The following is a 24,644-nucleotide window of genomic DNA, read 5'->3' as shown; positions in this document are numbered from 1 at the left end:
TGAGCCATGGGACACCCTTATGTTAGAGGGTGAGGAGGGGAAAAGGAGCCCGCAAAGGGGCTGAGCAGGAGCAGCAGGCCAGGCGGGTGGAAAATCAGGCAGGTATGACTTCTGGAACCAAGGGAAGGAAGCATGTCAAGGAAGAGAGTGATGGATCCATCAGGTCACGTAAGACGAGGACTGAGAATTCACTACCAGATTTAATAACATGGAGCTCTAGTCTTGAGAACTTGATAAGGGTAGTTTCAGTATTGTATTCCCGTATTCCACCATTCCAGTATCATATTGCCATATGCTCCCTGGAACTTTTCAGGGGATTCCACTGCTGTTCCATATGTAAGATTGAAGTAAAATGCTTGTTACAGACCAGTCCAGAAAAAAAACCCAAAAAACAAAAAACTAATCACTTACAAATTTTTTGGACTAGATATATCTTACAAATAAGGCAGATTATTTTGTTTTGGGCTAACATCTTGAGGCACAAAATGATTTGACCTTAGGTATGGAAAATGTCAAAATCATTGTGACTTCACAGTGGCCACATTTCATCCTCACGCAAAGGGCTTCCATTGTTGGAGTCATGCATTGTTTTAAGGCTGAAGAGCTCTTCAGGATTGGAAGTTCAGAGGAGAGATCAGAAACAAAAAGAATGAGAGAAGGTATTAATGATGTTGAATAGAATAGGAATTTCATTGTTTTTGCAGTAGCAGTTCTCAGGGGTGGTCCTTCTACCTCTGGCGGCCCCTTGAGAGTTACAGGGTTTTGCAAGATCAAAATTGTTTTCATAACAACTTTCTTTGCCTTTTTCCTCTGTGATCACATACGCACGGATGGTGCAAAAGCAAAGGTGGGTAGAGCTGTTGTTGCCGTAGCTTGAATCCGGGCAGTGGCACGCCTCTCAGCTTTTGTCACCGTAGTCCTCAGTGGGGCATACTGGGTGAAAGAGAAGAAAACAGTTAGTTGCACTTAAGAATGTACTTGATGGAGCAGTAAAAGTTACCAGTTTTATTAAGTCTTGACTCGTATGCGTGTCTTTTTTAATATTCTCTTTGATGAAATGGAAACTCTGCTCAAGGCGCTTCTGCGTTCTGAACCATAATGGTTACCTTGAGAAAAAGCACTTTTGTGAGTGTTTGAATTGAGAGCTGAGTTCGTTGCTTTTTTTGTGAAATACTATTTTCACTTAACTGAAGTTACTAGATTTGGGTGTTTGGCAGACATTTTCGTGAAGATGAATGAAGTGAGCCTGTCACTTGAAGGAAAACAGCTCACAGCATTTGTTGCCAATGATAAAATATGAGTTTTGAAGTGAAAAGTAGAATTTTGGAACACATATCTACCACTAAGAGCTTGACAGTTTCCCAATACTTAAAGATCTGTCTGATGATATCACTGGTGACATTTCACAAATGTGCTGTTTTTGGATAGTGTATAATGAAATGTGTCAACATTTGGAATATCTGCATAGCTCAGTGAACCAGTATTTTTCAAATGACAAAGGACGCTATTACAAAATTGTATACGATTAATAGATCCATTCCAAATGCAAGATAGACTTATACCTCTAGCCAAGATGGAGTGAGGTAGTGAAGCACACCCCGCATGTGCTTTTTGGCCATTTGTATATCCTTTTTTTTGAACACTTTTTTTTTTTAATTAAAAAAAATTTTTTTGATGTTTATTTTTGAGAGAGAGAGACATACAGTGCAAGTGGAGGAGGGGCAGAGAGAGGGAGACACAGAATCCGAAGCAGGCTCCGGGCTCTGAGCTGTCAGCCCAGAGCCTGATGTGGGGCTCAGACTCACGAACCGTGAGATCATGACCCGAGCCAAAGCCGGACGCTCAACCGACTGAGCCACCCAGGCGCCCCAGGAGCCCCCTTTTCTGAACACTTTTAATGTTTATTTTTGAGCGAGCGAGAGAGAGCATGAACGCGTGCGTGTTTGCACGTGGGGGAGGGGCAGAGAGAGAGGGAGACCAAGGATCCAAAGTGGGCTCCTCGCTGACAGCAGAGACCCCCATGTGGGCCTTGAACTCAAGAACCATGAGATCATAACCTGAGCCAAAATTGGATACTCAACCGACTGAGCCACCCAGGTGCCCCTGTATATCTTTTTTGAAGAAATGTCTATTCACATCTTTTGCTGATTTAAAAAATTGGTTTACTTTGGGGCACCTCGGTTGGTTGAGCGTCTGACTTTGACTCAGGTCATGATCTTATGGTTTGTGAGTTCGAGCTCTGCATGGGGCTCTCTGCTGTCAGCACAGAGCCCACTTTGGATCCTTTGTCCCCCTCTCTCTCTCTGCCCCTCACCTGCTTGTGCTCTCTCTCTCTCTCAAGAAATGAATAAACATTAAAAAATTAAAAATGGGTTAAAAATTTGGATTTTTAGAAAAACGTATTTATTGTGAAAGAGAGCGAGCATCCATATGCACTTGTGAGTGAGTGGGAGAGGGGCAGAGGGAGAGGGAGAGAGAATCCCAAGTGGGCTCCATGCCCAGCCCTGAGCCTGATGCGGGGCTTGATCTCATGAAATGTGAAATCAAGGGTCGGGTGCTTAACCAACTGAGCCACCGGATGCCTCCCTTTTTTTTTTTTTCTTTTTTTCTCAGAGAGAGCGAGCGAGTGAGCAGGGGAGAGGGCAGAGGGAAAGAGAAAGAGAGAATCCCAAGCAGGCTCCACACTTGGCACATGAGCCCAATGCAGGGCTCAATCCCACGATCCTGGGACCATGGTCTGAGCTGATGTTAAGAGTTGGATGCTCAACTGACTGAGCCCCCCAGCCCCCCGCCCCCCTTTTTTTTTATATTGTTGAACTGTGACTCTTTTTTTGAAGGTGTTATTTAGGCTGTCTCCTGTACGTGTTGGTTTAGTAGTCCTGTGTCCTTCCTGGGCTAGCCAAGATCCATCTAGGCCCGTAGTCGTTACAAGCCAAACGCCACCGTGACAGAAGTAACACCAAGTTGCTTGGATATTTATATTTTCTGGACTTCATATCTTTACATTCACATATTAAAATTAATACAGTTCCCCAGTGTCTTACCAGGTACTCTGCAAACCTACTGCTGTGCTTGCCTTGCAGTTTTCTGGTGATGACATGGCATCTGCCAGTTCCAGCCGCGCAGGAGTGGCTCTGCCTTTTGAGAAGTCTCAACTTACTCTGAAAGGTGAGTGGCGCCGTGCGAGGGGTTTGCCCTTTGAGGTCTTAAACACGTCCGGGGCTCTCCATCTCGCCCGGTGGGAGCTGAAGACCCCTCATGATATGACCCCACCCCCACTCCCACTCCTCATCTCTTGTTACTTTTCCACATGTGCTCGGCTATAGCCACACGGGCCTCTTTGCTCTCCGTTGAAGGTGCTGGCCATGCTACCCCCTCTGAGTGTTTGTACCTGCTGTTCCCTCTGAGTGAAATACTTTGGGGCCAGATGTCTACCTGCTTTGCTTCCTTACTTTCTAGAGGTCTTTTTTTTGTTTTTAATGGGCCAACTTCTTTTTTTTTTTTTTTTTTTAAGTTTATTTTTGAGAGAGACAGAGACAGCGCACCTGGGGGAGGGGCAGAGAGAGATTGGAAGACAGAGAATCCCAAGCAGGCTCCACACTGTCAGCATGGAGCCTGATGCAGGGCTCGAGCCCATGAAACTGTGAGGTCAAGACCTGAGCCGAAAACCAGGAGTCAGACGCTTAACCATCTGAGCCACCCAAGTGCCCCTGTAGGTCTTTACTCAAAAGTCACCTTTTTCAAGAGGCCTTCCTGATTCCCCCAGATGCAGCCTCCCCCTCCCCCACCTCCCTCATATCTGTCCTCTTCACTACTGTAGATTTCTCTTCTTAGCTTTGTCACCATTTAACACAGTACATATATTTATTTCCTTCGTTAACTGTCTCCTTCAATAGAATATAAACACCACAAACACAGGGTATTTGTCTGTCTTGGTTACTTCTGATACCGCAGTGATTGGAACAGTGCTGGAAACATATTGGGTTGCCAGTGAATATTGCTTGAATGACAGAATGTAGCTTTGGTAGCCTTAGGTCTGCAGAAGAGCCCTGGGAGATGCCTGGGGACGGGCGAAACAGCACTTGGTATCAGCACTCAGGCCTCTCAGAGGCACAGTCATTTGGAGGCAAAATTGTGTCATCATTTTTTTAATGATTATTTTTGATATGTAAATGTCACTCATTTATTTAATCTATTCACATACTTTAAAATTGTTTCCTTTCCTCTGGCTCCTCAAGTGCCCCTGATTGGAGGAAACTAACATTACCAGTTTCTTGTGGTAGTATTACACATACAGACATATCAAAGGGGATGTAGTTTTGTGATTTTGAGAGCCGTGTTACCTTCCTTGAAAGGAATATTCTTCTAGCAGTGGATGAGAGTGGCTATTTCCCTACATCTTTACCAACACAATGTGTTGTCAGACCTTTTTTCTCTTTGCCAGTCTGATTGGTAAAAATAACTTTGTCAGCATAGTTTTATTTCACATTTCTTTAAGTTATAAATGATGTTTAGCATCTTACCATATATTTAAGGAAACTTGTATTTCCTTTTCTGTGGATTGTGTGTTCATGTCCTCTGCCTGTTTCTTATTTACTTATGGATTAAAAAAAAAAAAGTCTTGATACATTTTCATCATTTTTCTTGATGTCTCCATGGCTGTTCTAGGTCTTTGGAGGGGGGAGAAGCGTTAGAGTGAACTTGATAGAGCTTTGAACTTGCGACTTTAGCTTTTACTACCTTGTCTAGTAATTAGCAAGCCTAGATTAAAACAGAAGTATGTCCATGGAGCCTGGTGACATAATGAAGTCCCTGTTTTGGGGGCCTTATTATTCAGGAACACATAGTGACTTGTAAAGGTTTCTCTGTTTGCCTTTCCTCATTGTGAAATTTTTTGCTCGCGTGGAAAGAGCTAACTTGATAATACAGGTGCATCTCATTATATGTGCATTTAACCTATAGGGAGTCTATAATGCCACTTAGGCAAATGGTTAGGGAGAAAGAGAAAAAGAAATGACAAAATAAATGGTGTGGGTGGTTCCTCCTCTGTTGTGTTTCACTGATAGAGCCTCTAGTGTAATTTGGGAGATGTGACTATGCTGTTCCCTCCCTTGTACCTCTCTGTAATGCAGTCCTAGAGTTTTAAGATACATTTAAAAAATATATCAAGGCCCTTAAACATAAGCGACCTATTTTATCTGATATTTAACTTAAGAAGCACTGAGAAACCAAATACTAAAAAACAGCACAACATGGCTTCAACTGGCCTTTGGGAATCTACAGAAAGACCATCTATCAGACTCTATTTTGTGCCTTCCTGAGAGCTTTTCAAGGGTATAATTTTGGCCATGTGTGATTTTCCCCCCTTACTTGTTAACTTTAAAGGCTAAATCCCATGTGAAGATGTGAAATTGGCATTTATATTTCATTGAGCAGTAAATAAATTTTCCAGATAAACCTGCTCGTATGTTGAGACCTTTATTTTGGCTTGTGTTTTAAGAACAAGAGACATTCAGAGGCACCTGGGTGGTTCAGTTGGTTGAGTGCCCAACTTTGGCATAGGTCATGATCTCGTGGTTGGTGAGATCGAGCGCCACGTCGGGCTCACTGCTGTCAGCATTGAGCCTGCTTTGGATCCTCTGTCCCCCTCTCTCTGCCCCTCTCTGGTTCATTCTCTCTCTCTCTCAAAAATAAAAATAAACATTAAAAAAAGAAACATTCAAAATATCACCCCCCTGATTAATTATATGTTACAAAGGGGAAAATGTATCTTTACAGTGGAGTCACCTGACAGACCCCACATTAACCAAGGGATCAAACTTAGCATCCACAATAGGAGGACAACCTAGTGTGCATGGTGAGAAGTTTGCAATGTAACGTGTGTAGTATTCTTGACAAAAATGTTCAATGTGAATCTCACCACGAGGAAAACAATTTAAGAAATACAGGCTTTGGTGCATTCAATGAGAGAGCTGGTGGAAGTCTTTAAAAAGCATTGTCATGGACAAAGAAGGGGGAGCACTGTAGATTTTAAAAGATTAAGGAGCCAGCGACCAAATGCAATTTGCTCATCTCAGTTGGATCCTGGATTGGGGGAAACCAGCTATAACAACATGTTTGGAACAGTTGGGGAAATTTGGATATGTAACGAGTATCAAATGATAGGAGTGACTAAATTTGTTAAGGTATAATAATGGTGGTGTGGTTAGGTGGGAGAATGTCTTTTTCTCTTTCCTATGCCCAGCATGGGGCTCAAACTCATGACCTTGAGGTCAGGGGTTGCATGTTCTACCAACTGAGCCAGCCAGGAGACCCTCCTTATTATTATTATTTTTTTAATTGAAGTATAGTTAACCTACTGTGTTCTGTTCGTTTCAGGTGTACAGCATATAGAACATCCTTACTTGTATGAATTGCGTTCTGGAAGTATTTAGGGCTGATCAGTCTTGATGTCTACAACTTACTTTCAAGTGGTTTACCAAAAAAGTTTGTGGATATATGCACACTCATGCACATATATAGACATAGACATCACATGTCTGTATCCTGTGCTGTCCAATAAGATAGCCACTACAGCCACATAGAAATTTTTACATTGATTAAAGTTAAATTTAAAATGCAAATCCTCAATCATACTAGCCATGTTAATGGCTTCGTAGCCACATGTATCTCATGGCATTGCATTGGACTGTGCTGGCATAGAACTTTTTGCTTATCATTGAAGATTTTTTTTTTTAATGTTTATTTATTTAGTTTTGAGAGAGAGAGAGAGCGAGCATGAGTGGGGGAGAAGCAGAGAGAGAGGGAGACAGAGGATCTGAAGCAGGCTCTGTGCTAACAGCAGAGAGCCCCATGTGGGGCTTGAACTCCTAAACCATGAGATCGTGACCTGAGCCGAAGTTGGACACTCAACCCACTGGGTCACCCAGGTGCCCCTTATCACTGATATTTTCTTGAATAGCACTGACACAGGCACACACATAGAAAGAGAAAGAAGCAAAGGTGGCCAGATGGCAGTTGCTGCACAGTATATAAGTATTAGTTGTCCTATTCTTTCACCTTTTCTGGAAACTGAAAACTTCAAGATAAAACTACCAATATGTGATCCGAGATTGGGTCCTGGACGGACCAGGGGGAAAAAAAAGTTTCTTTTCTCTTTTGCTATAATGGACATTGATAGGACATTTAACAAAATTTAAATAAGGTCTGTACATTAGATCATAGTTTTAAAGGATGTTAAATTTCACCATGTTGATAATTATACTGTGGTATTGTCAGAAAATGCCTTTGTTCTTGGAAATATGCACTGAAGTATTTAGAAGAAAGGGGGCACAGCATCTGAAACTCACTCTCAAAGTTTCAAAAACAAATGTGAATGTGTACGAGAGGGAGTCGGGGGAGAGAAAGAATAATAAAGCAGATATAGTGAAAAGTTAATATTTGGTGACCCTTAGGTGAAGGGTTTATAGGAATTCTTGGTATTTTTGAAGACCAAAAACAAAACAAAAACAAAACAAACAAACAAAAATACTTAGGGAAAAAACTAGAGGGGCAAAAAAGGAAACACCATGGCAGAGTTGAGAGAATTGGCCGGGAGCTGGGAGACTTGGTTCCCAGCTTAGCTTTTGCCTCGGACTCCGTGATTTTGGATATGTTATTTCCCCTGTATGAACCTTAGTTGGACAACTTTTAAATGAAGGGCTTGAACTTGTTGATTTCAAAGAAACTGTCCAGCTCAAAATGATAGGACTAGAATTATAACTAGTCGGCCCCCTGCTCCACCACCTTAAGGGTCTGGGTGCAGAGCTATGCTCACACCACTAGGTGGCCTCAGTTAACCTTGGTCTGTGTGAAAAGTATTTCGGTTTTCTACTCTGGACCACGTTTCCCGCCACCACAACCTGTTTTTTCCCAGTACCATCTCTTGTTGCTTCTGAATCTTAGCCACAGCTTTTGCTTTTGTTGTTGTTTGCCTTGCTCTCTCCTGTTCTTTTGGGCCGGGAGAAGACAGGCATTGTTAAAAGAATCCAGAGTTAGGTTTGTCCTTTGTCAAGTTGTGGACCCTTACAGGACTCTGTAAGGGAATCTTGATGGAGGGGAGGTCAGTCTTGCCATCATAGGTAAGAAATGCCAGTCCTATGATCTGATTTGGGGCATGGGATAGAGGACATCTTAGATGTGTTCCATCCCAGTGACCTGGAGTTTCCATTGTGGCTGATGTGTGCCATAAGAGACACCTGTCTGGCCCTGGGTGTATGGATACTTGTTTAGCCTGGCTTGCTGCTACCAAATAAACATCAGAAATGCTGCCACATCAAGGATACAAATAGAAAAGGAAATGCAGATGGCTGACAAGCACATAGAAAAAACATTGACCCTCACTAGTAATTGAAGAACAGCAGTAGAACAGATACGCAGAATCTGGTAACGATGTATAGCATGGTGTGGTGTCAGGTTGCCTGGGTGCACATCCTGGTTTGAAGCTCCCTGGCTATGTTTTCTGGGGCAATGACCTAACTTCCCCAAGCCTGCTTCCTCTTGGTTGAGATGGGGGTGGTGATATATTCCCTGCCCCATGGGTTTGTTTAAAGGATGGAGTTAGATGACGTGTGCACAGCATCGTGTCTGTAACAAGTGCTCATTAAATTTTACGTAATTTATATGTTTTTTTTAATCTATCTGATTTGCAAAAAGCAAAAAACAAAAAAACCCTTAATACTCAATGCTATGGTGGTGAAATGAATATATTCATCTACGTGGGTTTATCCTTTTGGCAAAGGAATTAAACTGTTTTGGGAACTTTAAAAAATATTCAGATCATTTGGAGGAAATGCATGCAAATCTGTATATTCATGATGATTTTCCCAGAGTGAAAAATTGAAAGTAGTCTTTTCAGCATTGAAAGAATAGTTAACTAAATTGTGGCATGTCTGTACAATGGGCTCGTATTGCAGCCATTTAAAATTGAGAAGAATTCTTAAAGAATTGGGGGCGTAAGAGATGAAAGTCTGGATTTGCCAACATCTTAATGATAATTATCCCAGAGTTTTCAGGTTAGGAGTGCTTCTTTTCTTAAGCTTCATTTTTTTAAAAAAAATTTGTTGAGCATCAGAAAGAAACCAAAACTTACTTTTTAAACGTAACAGCAGAAAAGAGCAAGAACATCTGCCACAGGGGGGCAGCTGGGAGCCCTCTGACTCATCTTTGACTTTTCTTTCCTGTCCAGTGGTGTCAGCAAAGCCCAAGGTGCATAATCGTCAACCTCGAATTAACTCATTTGTGGAGGTGGCAGTGGATGGACTCCCCAGTGAGACCAAGAAGACTGGGAAGCGAATTGGGAGCTCGGAGCTTCTCTGGAATGAGATCATCATTTTGTAAGAGAAAGTCCCTTCTCTTCTCAGTAACATGGGAGAAAGAGAGAAGGCTCTCCAAGGGGGTTGTGGGAGATCCAGGTTTCCTGTGAGGCCTCAAACTCTTCTGCCTTTGGTACCCAAGGCGCCTCTCTTCAGGTGTTTCTACATCATTGAGCTCACAGAGCACTCATTATTAGCTAGATGGTTACAGGGCCAGCTTTGTGGGGGAAAGGGTGTACGTGAACGTCTTCCTGTTTGAGGTCCTCCCCGCCAAGATGTCAGCTGTATAGTTGATCTGTTTTCTTCTCAGCTGTAGGAGTGACCAGTATGCTTGGATGTGATGAATCAAGTATTTGTTTTCCAGGAATGTCACGGCCCAGAGTCATTTAGATTTGAAGGTTTGGAGCTGCCATACTTTGAGAAATGAGCTGCTAGGCACCGCCTCTGTCAATCTCTCCAATGTCCTGAAGAACAATGGGGGCAAAAGTACGTATGATGATGGGGTGGCCGACATGATTCATCTGTGGGGGGTGGGAGAAGAATTCAGAAGGCTTGGATTTCTCTCACACACCACGGACAGACCCGGTGATGCGGTTTCCTCCAGGACCAGGGGCTGCGGGGACTCTGTTCCCCATAGACGCTGCCCGTGGAGTTTTAGGAAGGCGAGAGCTCTTCTCTGCCTTCACTGTGGGATTCAGCCTATTTTGTCCTCGGGCTCTAGCGCTGGGATGCAGTGATGTGTCACCTTGATCCTTTCTCAAGGATGAATGCTTTCCCTCTGCCTCTGACTCTCTTTTCCCAATCCCGGAGACATGTGACATTTTGAATCAAACTGTCAAATGCCTGCACCCCAAATCATTACTTTCCTAGTCTGAGTCCTTGAATGGAACAAAGAAGCTGCGTGTGTTTGTGTGTTTGTGTGTTTGTGTGTTTGTGTGGAGGGGGGAATGGTGTTACACATAGTGCCTTGTGCTTAGTAGGCACTCAGTGAACGTTTACTGGATATTGGAATGTGCTGGAAGCTGTGTCTTAATTATTCAGGGTACCTCTGCTGCATGGAAATCTAAACCCTAACGTCTATTTATTGCTGCTTGTGGTCAGTGGCATAACCCGTGGCTGTGGTATCTGGACCTTCCCTCATAAAGCCTCTATTGAGAGCGGTACCATATGTGGGGAGGGAACGCCATGGAAAGAAAGGCTCCTTTTTCTTTTGATGTCTGCTGTCTAGAAAATATTTTCTGAAAGTGGAGTTAGCTTAAGAGGGATGTGGGGGTGGGGAGTGTTGAGTCCCGGGTGAGCGCTGCGTGGATTCAAAAGTCTTTTCTTTCTGACAGGCCGCTCGAGTGGTGTTTGAGGTTCCCCTGGTCTTTCCCTTTCTGCCAGGCACCCAGAGATGTGGGGAGCCTGCCGCAGCTTCAGAAATTGCTTAAAACCAGGAATACGCCTCTATTTTAGTTCTGCAGGGAGCTCCCTGATGGTTTCTCTTCTGAGTCTGTCTTTATTTTCTCAAACTCTAGCCTGCCTTTTATAATTTGATTATCGAGGAGGGTTATATTTATCATGTCTTTTGGAGATACACTTGTGGACATTGTCACGTTAGGATCAGCAGCCAATGAGTGTCCTTTCTTTTCTTCTTCATTTGTTCCGTCAACATACCTTTGCTTTTGATTGTAAAAGTAATTGTAGCAAAACTGGAAATTACACACAAGCGCACAGACGTACAAAGAAAATAAAATTCTCCTGTAAACCACAGTGCTTAGTGATAATTGCTAACATTTTGATATGTATTTTTCTGAGCCTTTTTTTCCTGTTGCACATGTATATATTTAAGACATCCGTGAAACAAAATCATGACCATACAAAAACATATTATTTTACAACATATTATTTTACATTTTTTCTCTTTAAAATGTATTAGTATATCTTTTTTTATTTAAACATTTTTTTAATGTTTGTTTTTGAGAGAGGAAGAGTGCATGTGTGTGCTAGCAGGGGAGGGGGACAGAGAGAGGTAGAGAGAGGATCCCAAGCAGTTTCCGTGCTATCAGCGCAGAGCCCGACGTGGGGCTCGAACTCAAGAACCATGAAATCATGACCTGAGCCAAAGTCAGACACCCAACTGACTGAGCCACCCAGGTGCCCCTTTTTTTTGTTCTAAAGTTGTTTATTATTATTATTTTTTTGTAATCTCTATACTCAACGTGGGGCTCAAACCTATGACCACAGGATCAAGAGCTGCATGCTCTTCTGACTGAGCCAGTCAGGTGCCCCTCAGTAGATCTTTATTTACTTACTTATTTTTTTCTAATTGTGATAAAAGGCATGTAACATAAAATTTACCGTCTTAACCATTCCTAAGTGTGCCGTGTAGTGGCAATTGAGTACACGCTTGTTATGCAAGCATCACTGCTATTCATTTTCAGAAGTTTTTTTATAAATGTTTATTTTTGACAGAGAGAGAGTGCATACATGCACGCATGAGCAGGGGAGGGGCAGAGAGAGAGAGGGAGACAGAGGATCTGAAGCAGGCTCTGCGCTGAGAGCAGAGAGCCCACTAAGGGGCTTGAACCCCTGAACTGTGAGATCGTGACCTGAGCCGAAGTCAGACACTTAACCGACTGAGCCACCCAGGTGCCTCATCTTCAGAACTTTAAACTCAAACTCTCTACCCACTGCACAGTTCATTTCTCCTCTTCCCTCCGCCCCGCCCACAGTTCTACTTTTTCTTTTCTTTTTTTTTTTTCAGTTCTACTTTTTGTATGCATCTGACTAGCTACCTCAATTGGGTGAAATCATACAGTATTTGCCCTTTTATATCTGGTTTACTGTACTCGGCATAAGGTCCTCAAGGCACCTCCAAGCTGTAGCATGTATTGGAATCTCCCTTCTTATTAAGGCCAAATAATATTCTGTCCTATGTGCATACCACGTTTTGTTATCCATCCACCTGTCCAGAAACACTTGGGCTGCTCCCACCTTTTGCCTGTTGTAAACGGTGCTGTTATGAATCCGAGCGTACAAATACCTGTTCAAGTTCCTGCTTTCAGTTCTTTTGGATCTGTGCCTGAGAGGCAGAATTGATGCGTCATATGGTAATTCTTTGTTTAATTTTTTGAGGAACCGGTATACTGTTTTCCATAGCTGCTATACCGTAAAATATATTGATACGGAAGCTTTAATTATTCTTCCAAAATGTACTTTTTGATGACTGCCTAGTAGTAGTTTCTCAGGTGGTTGTGTGGAAATTTAAGTTTGGATACTGGGGTAGTTTTAAGTATCTTACAGTCATAAATAATGCTATGGTAAATATATGTAAATATATATATATACATATATATATATATATATATATATATATATATATATATATATATATAAATCTTTGTGTCCATTGCTGATAGTTTACTTGTCATAAATTACTGAAGAGGAGGGTGGCTGGGTGGTTCATTTCATTGAGCGTCCGACTCCTGATTTTGGCTCAGGTCATGGTCCCAGGGTCACGGGATCGAGTCCCGCATTGGACTCTGCACAGAGCGTGGAGTCTGCTTAAGATTCTTTCTTTGTCTCCCTCTGTCCTTCTCCCTGGCTCTCTCTCACTCTGTCTGTTAAAAAAAAAAAAAATTATTGAAGATGGATTTGCAGGGTTTAAACATTTTTCACATATTTGTGACATTTGACACATTGCAAAATTACTCTCCAGAAAAGTTCTGCCAGTTTACCCTCCCATCAGCAGTGGCCAAGATTGCTAGTTTCTGTTGCATCTTGGCCTTTATTGGCTTGATTAAAAAAATATACATACACGCATGCGCGCGCGCACACACACACACACACACACACACACACACACGTATATTGTTTTTGCCTGTTTGATAATTAACGGTATGCCCCATTTGCTTCATCTATTTCTCTTTTTGGTTGTAGTATTTCAAAGTAAATTACAGATGTTCCAGCGTTATATTTTAGATTCTTCAGCCTGCCTCTCGTAAAACACGAGGATATTTTCCTTCTTTGTTATTCTATCGTGTTACATACGTGAACCCATTTATCGTAGACTAGTAGTGTTTGAAGAGTTGGAGCTTCTACTGCTCTTTCAGCTCCTTCAGGCTTCTGACGACCGACTCTGCTGTGACGGTGGAAGCCCTCTTGCAGGGCACCGGCTTCCGTTTTCATGTACGAACCACAGTGCCAGATCCACAGCTCATCTTTTCATCTTAGTTTTGCCACAGCACTCGGCGTGCTGGCTTATTTCAATCTTCTTCACCCTTTTCCTGTGGGAGGCACCATCACGGGTCCTCCATTTACCGAGGATTCTGACCTTCTTGGTGCGTTTAGCCGTGACTCTGCAAATTAGGGCTGAGCCCAGAGAGGAAACAGAAAGGATATTTTTGTCTGTGATTACCATACTATTATCACACCTTGCAATGTTGACATGAATTCCTTATGATCGATCACCTGATGCACAGTACCTGTTCAGTTTCACCTGTTTATCTCTAAGTGTCATTTTCTTTTTTCTTTTCTTTTTTTTTTAATGTTTTTATTTTATTTTTGAGAGAGAGGGACAGAATGCTAGTGGGGGAGGGTTAGAGAGAGAGGGAGACACAGAATCTGAAGCGGGCTCTGGGCTCTGAGCTGTCAGCACAGAGCCTGACGTGGGGCTCAAACCCACAGATCGTGAGATCATGACCTGAGCCAAAGTCAGAAATTCAACCGACTGAGCCACCCAGACGCCCCTCTAAGTGTCATTTTCAAGTTGGTTTGCTTGAACCTGAATTCGGACGAGGTCTCCTCATTGAATTTGGTTGTTATGTCTCTGAAGTTCCCCTAATATCACTCTACCTATATGATTCTGTGATTTATTGAAGGGGATTGAATATCTTTAGAGTGTGTTTATTGCCTTAGTAACGTCCTTTGTTCATTTTTATATCAAAGGGTGCATTTTTGTCTTTTAGTTTTGAAGGTGTTTTATATGTTAAGGCTGTTACTCTTTGTCTTATAATTTGTAAATATCTTTCCAGTTTTTCATTTGCATTTTAGTTTTGTAGATTTTTTTTCCCCTATTTTCCAAAGAGATGTTTTAAACTTGTAGTTGAATCTGTCACCCTTTGTATTTGTAGCCTTTTCCTTTATGAAAGGCTTTCTCCCATTCTGAGATCAGGTAAATAGTCACCTCTAGTTTTTACTAGTTCATTGTGATTTGTTTTTTACATTTAATTCTTTAAGTGATTTTATTTTTGTGTGCAGTGTGAATAGGGATCTAATTTTATTTTACTTTTTGAGTGTTTATTTTTGAGAGAAACAGATATTGTGAGTGGGGGAGGGGCAGAGAGAGAGAGGGGGAGAGAGAGAGAAGACAAGAGGGGAGGGGAGGGGAGGAGAGGGGAGGGGAGGGGAGAGATATTGAGAAAATCCCAAGCAGGCTCCACGCTGCCAGCCTGACTTGGGGCTTGAACGCAGGAGATCATGACCTGAGCTGAAACCAAGAGTCAGATCCCAACTAAATGAGCCACCCAGGTGCCCCAGGATCTAATTTAATTTTCCCCAAATAGTTAACTGATTGATTTAGCACTACTTATTGAATAACCCATCTGTGATTATTATCCCCAATGATTTGGGTTGTTTATCTTCAGCTTATATTAAAAAATGTCTACATATATATACATACACACTTGGGCCTGTTGGGGGATTTTCCATTTCATCTGTTGTTTTATTAGCCTTTTACAATCACTGTCTTAACTGTTGTAATATTACCATGTTTTAATATCTGACTATTTGAATTTCTCTCCTTTTCAAAATCTTCTTCCCTCTTTTCTTTGCATATATGAAATTTATTTATTTATTTTTAAAGTTTATTTATTTAATTTGAGAGCAAGCGAGAGAGGAAAGGGCGGAGGGAGAGAGAGAGAGAGAGAGAGGGGAGGGAGAGAGAATCCCAAGTAGGCTCCGCACTGTCAGTGCAGAGCCTGACCAGGGGCTCGAACTCATGAACCATGAGATCACGATCTGAGCCAAAACCAAGAGGGGGACACTTAACCAAATGAGCCACCCAGGTGCCCCAACACTACCTGAACTTTAATTATTTTGTCAGGTTCTCCTCTTCTTCCTACTTTCTTCCCCTCAAATCCCTTCAGATTTTATTGGAACTCCATCCTATGTAAAGTTCCTTTGTGGAGAATTTCTGTACCTATAATTCCTACCCAGGAACATAGAGTGTCTCTAAATTCACTCAGATCATTTTGAAGTTATCTTTAGATAGACTCTTCTAAATTAAAAAAAAATTTTTTTTTAATGTTTATCTTTGGGAGACAAAGACAGAGTGCGAGTGGGGGAGGGGCAGAAAGAGAGGGCGACCTAGAATCTGAAGCAAGCTGCAGGTTCTGAGCTGTCAGTGCAGGGCCAGATGCAGGGCTCCAGCTCACAAACCGTGAGATCATGACCTGAGCCGAAGTCAGAAGCTTAACTGACTGAGCCATCCAGGCTCCCCAGACTTCTAAATTTAAAAAACCCTTTCAATTTTATTTTCAGTGGGATCTTTTCCTATTAGGTCTCCTAACTTAGTGTTGTTTGTATACGACTATTAGTTTCTGCATGTGTGGGTTTTGTTTTGTTTTTTTTTTCATAATCATTCAATAGCTGAATTCTTAGTATATGTTTTCAATAGCTTCTTTTGGGTTTTCTTGGTAGACTTTGATGTGATTTCTAAGATTGATAATTTTGCTCATATTAGGAGATAATTATGCTTTTTTTTTTCTTGTTAGTTGCTTTGCATACAGCTTCCTCTTTTAGTGGTGATGGAGTGGACATCTCGCCTTTTCATAACCATGCTTCTAATGACTCTTCTCTGGATGTAAAGTTGGGTGTTAGTAAGCTCTTTTTCTTTTTTTTTTTTTTCTCAGTTTAATTAATAATTAATCATTGTTTTTTTGGTTGTTGAATTGTTGTTGTCAGATATCTTTTAAGTAACTGTTGGGATAGTTAAATGATTTTTCTTCTTTCTATTTCTTATATTGATTTCCTAATAGTAACAATCTTAAAATTTCTTGAATACACCCTGTTGCTCATGTTTGATTATTTTTTGAAACTTTTGTAAAGAATTGTTTGTTAGTATTTTATTTGGGGGTTTTCCACTTATATTCACAAGTGGCATTTGTCTGTAGTTTGTACTATTTTTGTCAGCTTTGGAATTGAGGCTTAGCTAATTTTATAAAGTAAATTAAAGCTCTTTCCAACTTCGGGAACAGACTCTATAACTTGGGAATTATCTGTTCCATGAATGCAGGAAAGAGCTCACCCATAAAACCAACTAGGTCTGGCTGCTTTCTCTGAAATAATTCTTTGATGACTTTTTCAGTTTCTTACCCCATAATGATTGGTTTGTTCAGCTTTTCTGGTTCATCTTGCATCAGTTTTGTTAATTCATTATTTTCTGAGAAAAATTGTTTCATGAGATTTTTCAGATTTATTAGTGTGAAGATTTTAAGTAGCGTCCTCATTTTATTATTTATTTATTAAAAAAATTTTTTAATGTTTATTTTTGAGAGAGAGAGAGAGAGAGACAGCACAAGCGGGAGAGGGGCAGAGAGAGAGGGAGACACAGAATCTGAAGCAGGCTCCAGGCTCTGAGCTGTCAGCACAGAGCCCGATGTGGGGCTCAAACTCATGGACCGCAATATCATGACCTGAGCTGAAGTCAGATGCTCAACTGACTGAGCCACCCAGGTGCCCCAGTAGCATTCTCATTTTAAAAATGTTTCTAGGTGGGGTGCCTGGGTGGCTCAGTCGGTTGAGTGTCTGACTTCGGCTCAGGTCATGATCTCACGGTTCGTGGGTTCATGCCCTGAATCAGGCTCTGTGCTGACAGCTCGGAGCCTGGAGCCTGCTTCAGATTCTGGGTCTCCCTCTCTTTCTGCCCCTCCCCCGCTTGTACACTGTCTCTCTCTGTCTCTCAAAATGGAATAAATGTAAAAAAAAAAAATGTTTCTAGGGGCGCCTGGGTGGCTCAGTTGGTTAAGCGTCCAACTTCGGCTCAGGTCATGGGCTCACGGTTCATGGGTTCGAGCCCGCATTGGGCTCTGTGCTGACAGCTCGGAGCCTAGAGCCTGCTTCAGATTCTGTGTCTCCCTCTCTCTGCCCCTCCCCTGTTTGCATTGTCTCTCAAAAATAAATGTGAAAAAAAAATTAAAAGAAAAATGTTTCTAATTTTTCTCCCTTAAAAGTTTTTTCAAATTTGTTCCCAATTTTTTCTTGACTAGCATAAACATTTTTGTTTTAACTTCTGTTTTTTAATTTATTTTTCATAGGACTACTTGGATTTTCAGTTATACCATGTTTTCTAATATTTTGAAAAGTTTACCTATTTATTTTGAGAGAGAACAGGCAAGGGGAGGTACAGAGAGAGGGAGAGGGAGAGAATCTAGCAAGTTCCGCATTGCCAGCGCAGAGCTCGACACAGGGCTCAATCCCACAAACGTGACATCATGACCTTAGCCGAAATCAGGAGTTGAATGGTCAACCAACGAAGCCACCCAGGCACCCCTAATTTCCATTTTTAAAAAATGTTTACTTTATTTTTGAGAGAGAGAAAGATAGAGAGAGAGAACAGGGGAGGGGCAGAGAGAGGGAGACACAGGATCTGAAGCAGGCTCCGTGCTGACAGCAGCAAGCCAACGTGAGGCTCGAGCTCATGAACCATGAGATCATGACCTGAGCTGAAGTTGGACACTCAACCGACAACCACCCAGGCATCCCTTTTTGTTTTTGTTTTTTTCATTTTTCACTTTAACTTTTTTCAACTAGTTGCCATAGATTTTTTTTTTTTTTTCAGTCAGTGAGTTGGTCATTTATAGATTTTTGAGTTGAAAGCTTATAGGGCATTTATTTTTGTCTTGTTGAATGATGAAAACATTCGTGCTTTAAACTTGGCTTTGATTTTTTTCCTGTGGGTATTCACATTTTTTTCTTTTAAGGAAAAGTGCACATACCTTAAGTGGTATAGTTCAGTGAATGTTTACATCTTTTCACATCTGTGTAATTGCTACTCAGATCAAGATACAGAACATTTCTAGGGCCCCAGGAGATTCCTGTGTCCCTGTCAATCAATAACCGTTTGCCTGAGATAACCACTATTCTGACTTCTGTCACTACTTGTTAGTTTTGCCTATTCTTGAATTTTTATCAGTGCAATCATACAGTACATTTTCTTGTGCCTGGCTCATTGTATCTGTGAGAGTCACACATGCTTTTGCAGGTAATACTAGTTTGGGTTTTTTTATTGGGGTGAAGGTTCCTATTATATGACTATACCACAGTTTATTTGATTATTCTCCTGCTGGCAGACATTTGGGCTCTTTCCAATGTTGGACCATCATGAACAAAGCTGCTATGAACATTCTTATACATGTATTTTGCAAGGCACATATATGCATGTATTGAGTGTATGTGTGTGTGTGTGTGTGTGTGTGTGTGTATGTATGTATGTATATATCTCTTAGCTCACTAAGTAGATGTATTTCAGCTTTAGTAGACACTGCCCAACAGTTTTCTACTGGTAAACTCATACCTGTTGCTGTGTTCTGCTCCTTGTTTGTAACTGCTGTTGTGATTTTTCTCTTTGAGCCCAGGGTGATTCAGGAGGGTGTTTTCTCTGTTGCCCAGGGCTTAGGTCATTCATGATGGTCACTGCCGTGCAGCCGCTTTTGCCAGCACCAACCTTAGCACCTCGAGTGTGTGGCTAGGTTGATGAGCAGTGAGGCACGTCAGATCCACATCTGATGGAAAATGTGGATTGTAGGAGGGCGGTGAGCTGTTTTTTTCTTAGGAAAACAAATCTGGAATGACAGTGGCTTAGACGAGTCACAAAACAAGGGCTGTGTTTCATAAAGCCCTTTGTTTACAGCAACTCTGTTTCTGGTGATTCCAAATCTGTTGAATAGAGAAGTGGTTAAGAATACGTAGCCTCTGGAGTCCAACCACCTGGGTTTGAGTTCTGATTCCATTAGCTTTGTGATGTCGGACAGTCACTTCTCTGTGTGTGTTTCCTCACCTGTAAAACATTATTTTGAGATTCAGTAAGCTAACAGTAGTACCTTACACATGTAAGTACTATATAAGTCATGGTAACAGCAGCAGTAGTAGTGGTAGTAATTCTGGCTCCTCTGATACTTTTTTTTTTTTTTTAAAGTTTATTTATTTATTTTGAGAGAGCGAGACAGAGTGAGCAGGGGAGGGCCAGAGAGAGAAAGCATCCCAAGCAGGCTCTGCGCTGTCAGTGTGGAGCCCGACGTGGGGCTCGAGCCCACGAACCACAAGATCATGACCTAATCCGAATCAAGAGCTGGATGCTCAACGGACCGAGTCACCCATGCGCCCCTCCTCTGCTACTTTTCTTCCCAAAGATTGGGAGGTTCAAGTCCTCAAGATGGTGACAGAGACCCTATTTCCTGGTGTAGGACCCCCTTGCCTAAATGCGAGGCAGCCCTGAGGTGGTTCCCAGGGGGTGTTCTAAGGTTCTAAGACTGAACAAGTATGAAAGCCCTGAGGGTGTGGAGCGGCGAGGCTGTCATTAGCATGAGACATTTTCAGCACCGGGGTCTTGGTGCCTGCATTCCTTGGGGAGCCGCTAGGCTGGGGACATGTCCAGATTGGTGTGATACTATGAACACGATTACGTAGGGTGGTAGGTCACAGTATGTTAGGTGACTCCTCTTACTGTGGCCTAGTCTTCCCGAAACAGCTTTTTCTGGGAAAGGGCCTTGATGGGTAGCGCTTGTCCTGCCTGGTGTTTTTTTCCTCCACCAGACGCAGTTCCTTCCTCCATTCGTTGCCTGTTGTCCTCTGGGTGGATTTGGAAGTTGACTAGGAAACCTAGCTGGTGTTTTATGCCTCCCTCTGGCAGAAGGATGCTGTGGTCGAAGGCTTTACTCAAGTCCTGCAGTTGCATAAGGGTCAGCCTTGGCTGACTTTCTGCCAGGACGTTGACCTGGCTGTGGCTGCAGGGAGGACTTGACGCGAAGTACCGGTTTGGCTCGAAAGGACAGCTCTAGTCATCTCTGTGTGGAAGCCGGATGCTGGGGTTGAATAATGATTTTTAAAAACCTTTTTGTTAGAGGAATTTTCAAACATGATCCCCATCACCCAGCTTCGGTGGTTATTAGCATATGTTTCTTCCGCCCCTGTCCACTGGATGATCTCGATTTCTAAGTTGGTAGCAGGTAGTACATAAGTCTCCATTTTCTCTTGTAGCTCTCCTGTCCCTCAGCTGGCCTCATTAACACTGCAGAACTTGTCACTACCAGATTGTTCTCCTTCCAAGGAGGGAAATGTACTTTGAAGTAGAATTAAAAAAAGAACAAACTTGTTATTTTAAATAATTTCAGGGGCACGTGGGTGGCTCAGTCGGTTAAGCGTCCAACTCGACTTCAACTCTGGTCATGATCTCGCAGTTCATGGGTTCGAGCCCTGCATTGGGCTCCGTGCTGGCAGTGCGGAGCCTGCTTGGGATTCTGTTTCCCTCTCTCTCTCTGCCCCTCCCCTGCTTGCTCTCTATCTCTCTCAAAATAAATAAAACTCAAAAAAAAAAAAAAGTGAAAAATAATTTCAAATTCAGAGACGAGTTACAAGAATGGGACAAGGAATTCCCCTGTACTCTGCAGCCAGCTGTTAATATTTTGATACATTTGCTCTAACGTTGTCTCTGTCTATACATATGTCTATAATAATTTTGTGACTCATTTTAAATTATGAACCTTGTTGGTCCCTAAATACTTAGGTGTCTGGTTTTTTTTAATATTTTATTTTTAAAATTATTTTTAATGTTTTATTAATTTTTGAGTCAGAGAGAGATAGAGCATGAGCAAGGGAGGGGCAGAGAGAGAGCGAGACACAGAATCCGAAGCAGGCTCCAGGCTCTGAGCTGTCAGCACAGAGCCCGACGCTGGGCTCGAACTCACGAACCACGAGATCATGACCTGAGCCGAAGTCGGACGCTCAACCGACTGAGCCACCCAGGCGCCCCTACGTGTCTGTTTTTTAAGAAGATGCTTTCTTACATAATCACTGTACAATTAAATCAAGAAAATAACATTTTTGCACTGCTGTCACCTAATTCATCTTTTCTAGTTGTTGCAAAAATGCACTTACAGTGACTTCCCCACGATCTGGGATCCCATGCAAAATTATACATTGCATTTGCTTGTCATGTCTCCTGAAATCTGGGATTAGTTCCCCAGCCTATTTTTGTCTCTCATGACACTGACATTGTTGAAGAGTTCAAACCAGTCTTTTTGTAGAATCCTCTCAACTTGGCTCTGTCTGGTTTTTCCTCAGGATTAGATTCAGGGTATGTATTTTTGGCAGGAACACTCCAGAAAAGATATCGTGTCCTTCTCAATGCATCATTCCAGGAGACTCATGACTCAGCTTGTTTCACTGTTAATGATGTTAACTGTGATCATTTGGTTGAAGTGGTGTCTGCCAGGTTCTCCACTGTAAAATTACTGTTTTCTTTTTATAACTAGAAAGTAATTTATGGGGAGATACGATACTTCGAGACTATGTAAATATCTGTCCTTTTTGCACCTTCACTTATTACTTTTTGCTTTCATTAATGATTTTTTTTTCTGAATCAGTTATTACTGTGATGGTTGCAAAAATCTTTTCCCCCAGTTTTTTTATTCCTTGTATATTTATTAGTTGGCATACTAGCGCAAGGAAGAGCGTTTCCTTTTAGGCATGTAGGTATGTATTATCAGTCTTATGGATTCTTATTTCATTCAGTGGGTCATAATTTATTTCTGCCATTGTTTTGATGCTCACATTATCCCTGGTTTGGCCAGTGGGTGCCTTCTGTATCCTTTTGATGTGTCCTCCATCATATATTATTTCCCAGACATGATCCAGTGTAGATAGAATATACTGTATGATAAAGATGGTGTTGAAAATCAGAATAGGTGAACCAATGGCATTAGGACCATCAGCTAACCAAGTGGCTTTCAAAGTGTGGTCCCCAGATGAGCAACATGGGTGTATCGCCTGGAAACATGTTAGAAATGCAAATTCTGAGGCCCTATCCCAGACCTGCAGAACCAGAAACTCTGAGGGTGGGGCCCAGCAATCTGTTTTAGCAGATTTTCTAGGGAATTCTGATGCACGCTCAAGTCTGAGGAACATAAAGCTAACCACTTGGGGGAAAGAAAATATAGCTAGATACCTTCCTTGTACTGATACTTGTGATAGTTTTCTTCCTTCCTTCCTCCCTCCCTCTCTCCCTCTCTTTCTCTCTCTTTCTTTTTAGATTTTATTTTTAAGTAATCTCTGTACCCAACATGGGGCTCGAACTTACAACCTCGAGATCAAGAGCCACATGCTCCACCGACTGAGCCAGCCAGGCGCCCCGTGATAGTTTTCTTTATTTAGTTTTTTAAACATTTAGCTCTGTAATCAGTCTAGAGTTTATTTTGATAACAGGATGGGGGATAAGGATCTAGTTGTATTTTTTCCTAACTGGATTTACACGGTCTCATTGTTTTCTTCGGAGGGGATGTCAGAACAAGGTTGGACGTAGCTCTTATCACTGGTCTTCTTCTTCAAAACTTTTCTTGGCCCTTGAGCCTTCATTTTTTCTGACACACTTTATATTTATCTAGCTAGCTATCTAGGCAGCTGTCTGGCGCATGTATGTATACACACACACACACACACACATCACATCACATATACACACAGATGTGTGGATATCGATCTCTGTGACTTTATATGGAGTTCATAATGAAACCTCTGTTTCTCGTTCAGTCCCACAGGGTTCCTTCCTAACCTTCCTTTCCATACGAGAGCTCTGGCTCTCCATGTCTTCCGTATATTTACATGTTCTCTCTTTTCTCTAATGTGCACAAAGTTTGAGAATTGTCGAGAATTGTCGCACCCATGGAAGTAGACTTTGAAAAGCCCTTTGCTTATGTTCTCCATTTTCTTTGTTGGTCTCTTTGCCCATGTGTAGCTAAAAAAAAAGGAAGCAAACAGCTCCCTATTTATTTAAAAATCTTATAAGCAGAGGGTTGTTTCGGAACTTTACATTTTCAGAACAGATAGGCCAGTCATGAGGGGTGCACCACCTCCCTCCCTGTTCCGTAGGGATGGAGCATTCTGGTGGGTGGGCTGCATGTCTCAAGGAAGCATGCCTGACAGACAGTGAATGCATTTATTTTAAAGTAAACACAGTGCTGTTTTTCCAGTTTTTCAACGGGAAGATAAATAAAACTACTGATCTTTGGAATCTGCATCACGGGGAGAAGAGAGAAAATGAGAAGAAAAAAAAAATTTTTTTTTTTTTTTTTTTTTTTTGCTCTACAGTTAAAAACAATTTTATATTTATCTTTTAAATTAATTTCTTGTTTTGTTTTGGTTCCCAAGTTTTATTCAAGAACTCATACAGAATATTCCAGGTAAATGAGTTTTAATCCTCATCTTCCTCCTCTTCCTCATCCTGGTTAATCTGGAGGTAATGCAGTTCCTAATTCTCTTTGCTGTTAGCAGCATGTGCTGACAGTCACATAGATTATTCTTCTTCAAATATTTTTTGGCGAGATATTTCAAATACTTTTGGTAAAAGGCACCTCAGAAGTTACAGTAACCTTGCTCTCGCCCCTTTCAGTAGGTACGACCCTTCCATTGAGATTCCCACCTTTGCCACTCACTTCCATTCTCTCTTGAAGAAACTGCTCAAAAGTGGCAGCATCCATGATTCTGTCTTCTATGGGGGTGGGGTGTGTGCAGTCAAGTGTAAACTTCAGAACTCGCTTCTTTTTTTTGCTCCACTCTGCCACAAGCTTTCTAGTGGACTTGTTTCACAATTTCCGAGAAATTGCGTCTTGCTCCCCAGATTGAAAATGTTATTCATTTCTTTGCTTATAAAAATAATGCATGCCTCTAAACCTGAAAACGTTATTGTTGTTTTTCCGATTATTATTATTTTCATGCTGATTGAAAAGAAAGCCAAAAACCATTCTGAATTGCTTTAGTATATATGAGGTATTGTTTTGAATTTGTGAGATATATATGGTAAAACTTAGTCCTCCTGCATGCCTGTGAGGTAGAGTGTATTGCCATCCCCTTAGCTGAGGAAGTAGGCACATGTTACATAACCTGCCCAAGGCCCCGCAGTGGATTTAACCCAGGCCTTTTGCTTCCACAGCCTCTCTGCATCTACTGCCTTCCAAGGTTAAATTCACTTAAAATTTTATTATTTAGAGCTAACCCCGTAAATCGTTTGTTATATATCCACTAATCTTTTTTAGGCGG

General features: G+C 41.8%; 1 protein-coding gene across 1 annotated transcript in view; it reads left to right on the top strand.

Annotated features, from left to right (window-relative positions):
- Window positions 1-24,644, top strand: part of WWP2 (WW domain containing E3 ubiquitin protein ligase 2) — a 148,114-nt gene that overhangs the window by 21,998 nt on the left and 101,472 nt on the right. The window contains exons 2-4 of the mRNA XM_027076108.2: window positions 3,084-3,168; window positions 9,227-9,374; window positions 9,718-9,839. Of these exons, the coding sequence (XP_026931909.1) occupies window positions 3,099-3,168; window positions 9,227-9,374; window positions 9,718-9,839 (340 nt within the window). The 5' untranslated portion in view covers window positions 3,084-3,098. The remainder of the gene's footprint in view (window positions 1-3,083; window positions 3,169-9,226; window positions 9,375-9,717; window positions 9,840-24,644) is intronic.

The sequence above is a fragment of the Acinonyx jubatus genome, chromosome E2 (assembly GCF_027475565.1).
Source record: "Acinonyx jubatus isolate Ajub_Pintada_27869175 chromosome E2, VMU_Ajub_asm_v1.0, whole genome shotgun sequence".
NCBI lineage: Eukaryota > Metazoa > Chordata > Mammalia > Carnivora > Felidae > Acinonyx > Acinonyx jubatus.
This window is presented reverse-complemented; position numbering and strand designations above follow the sequence as displayed.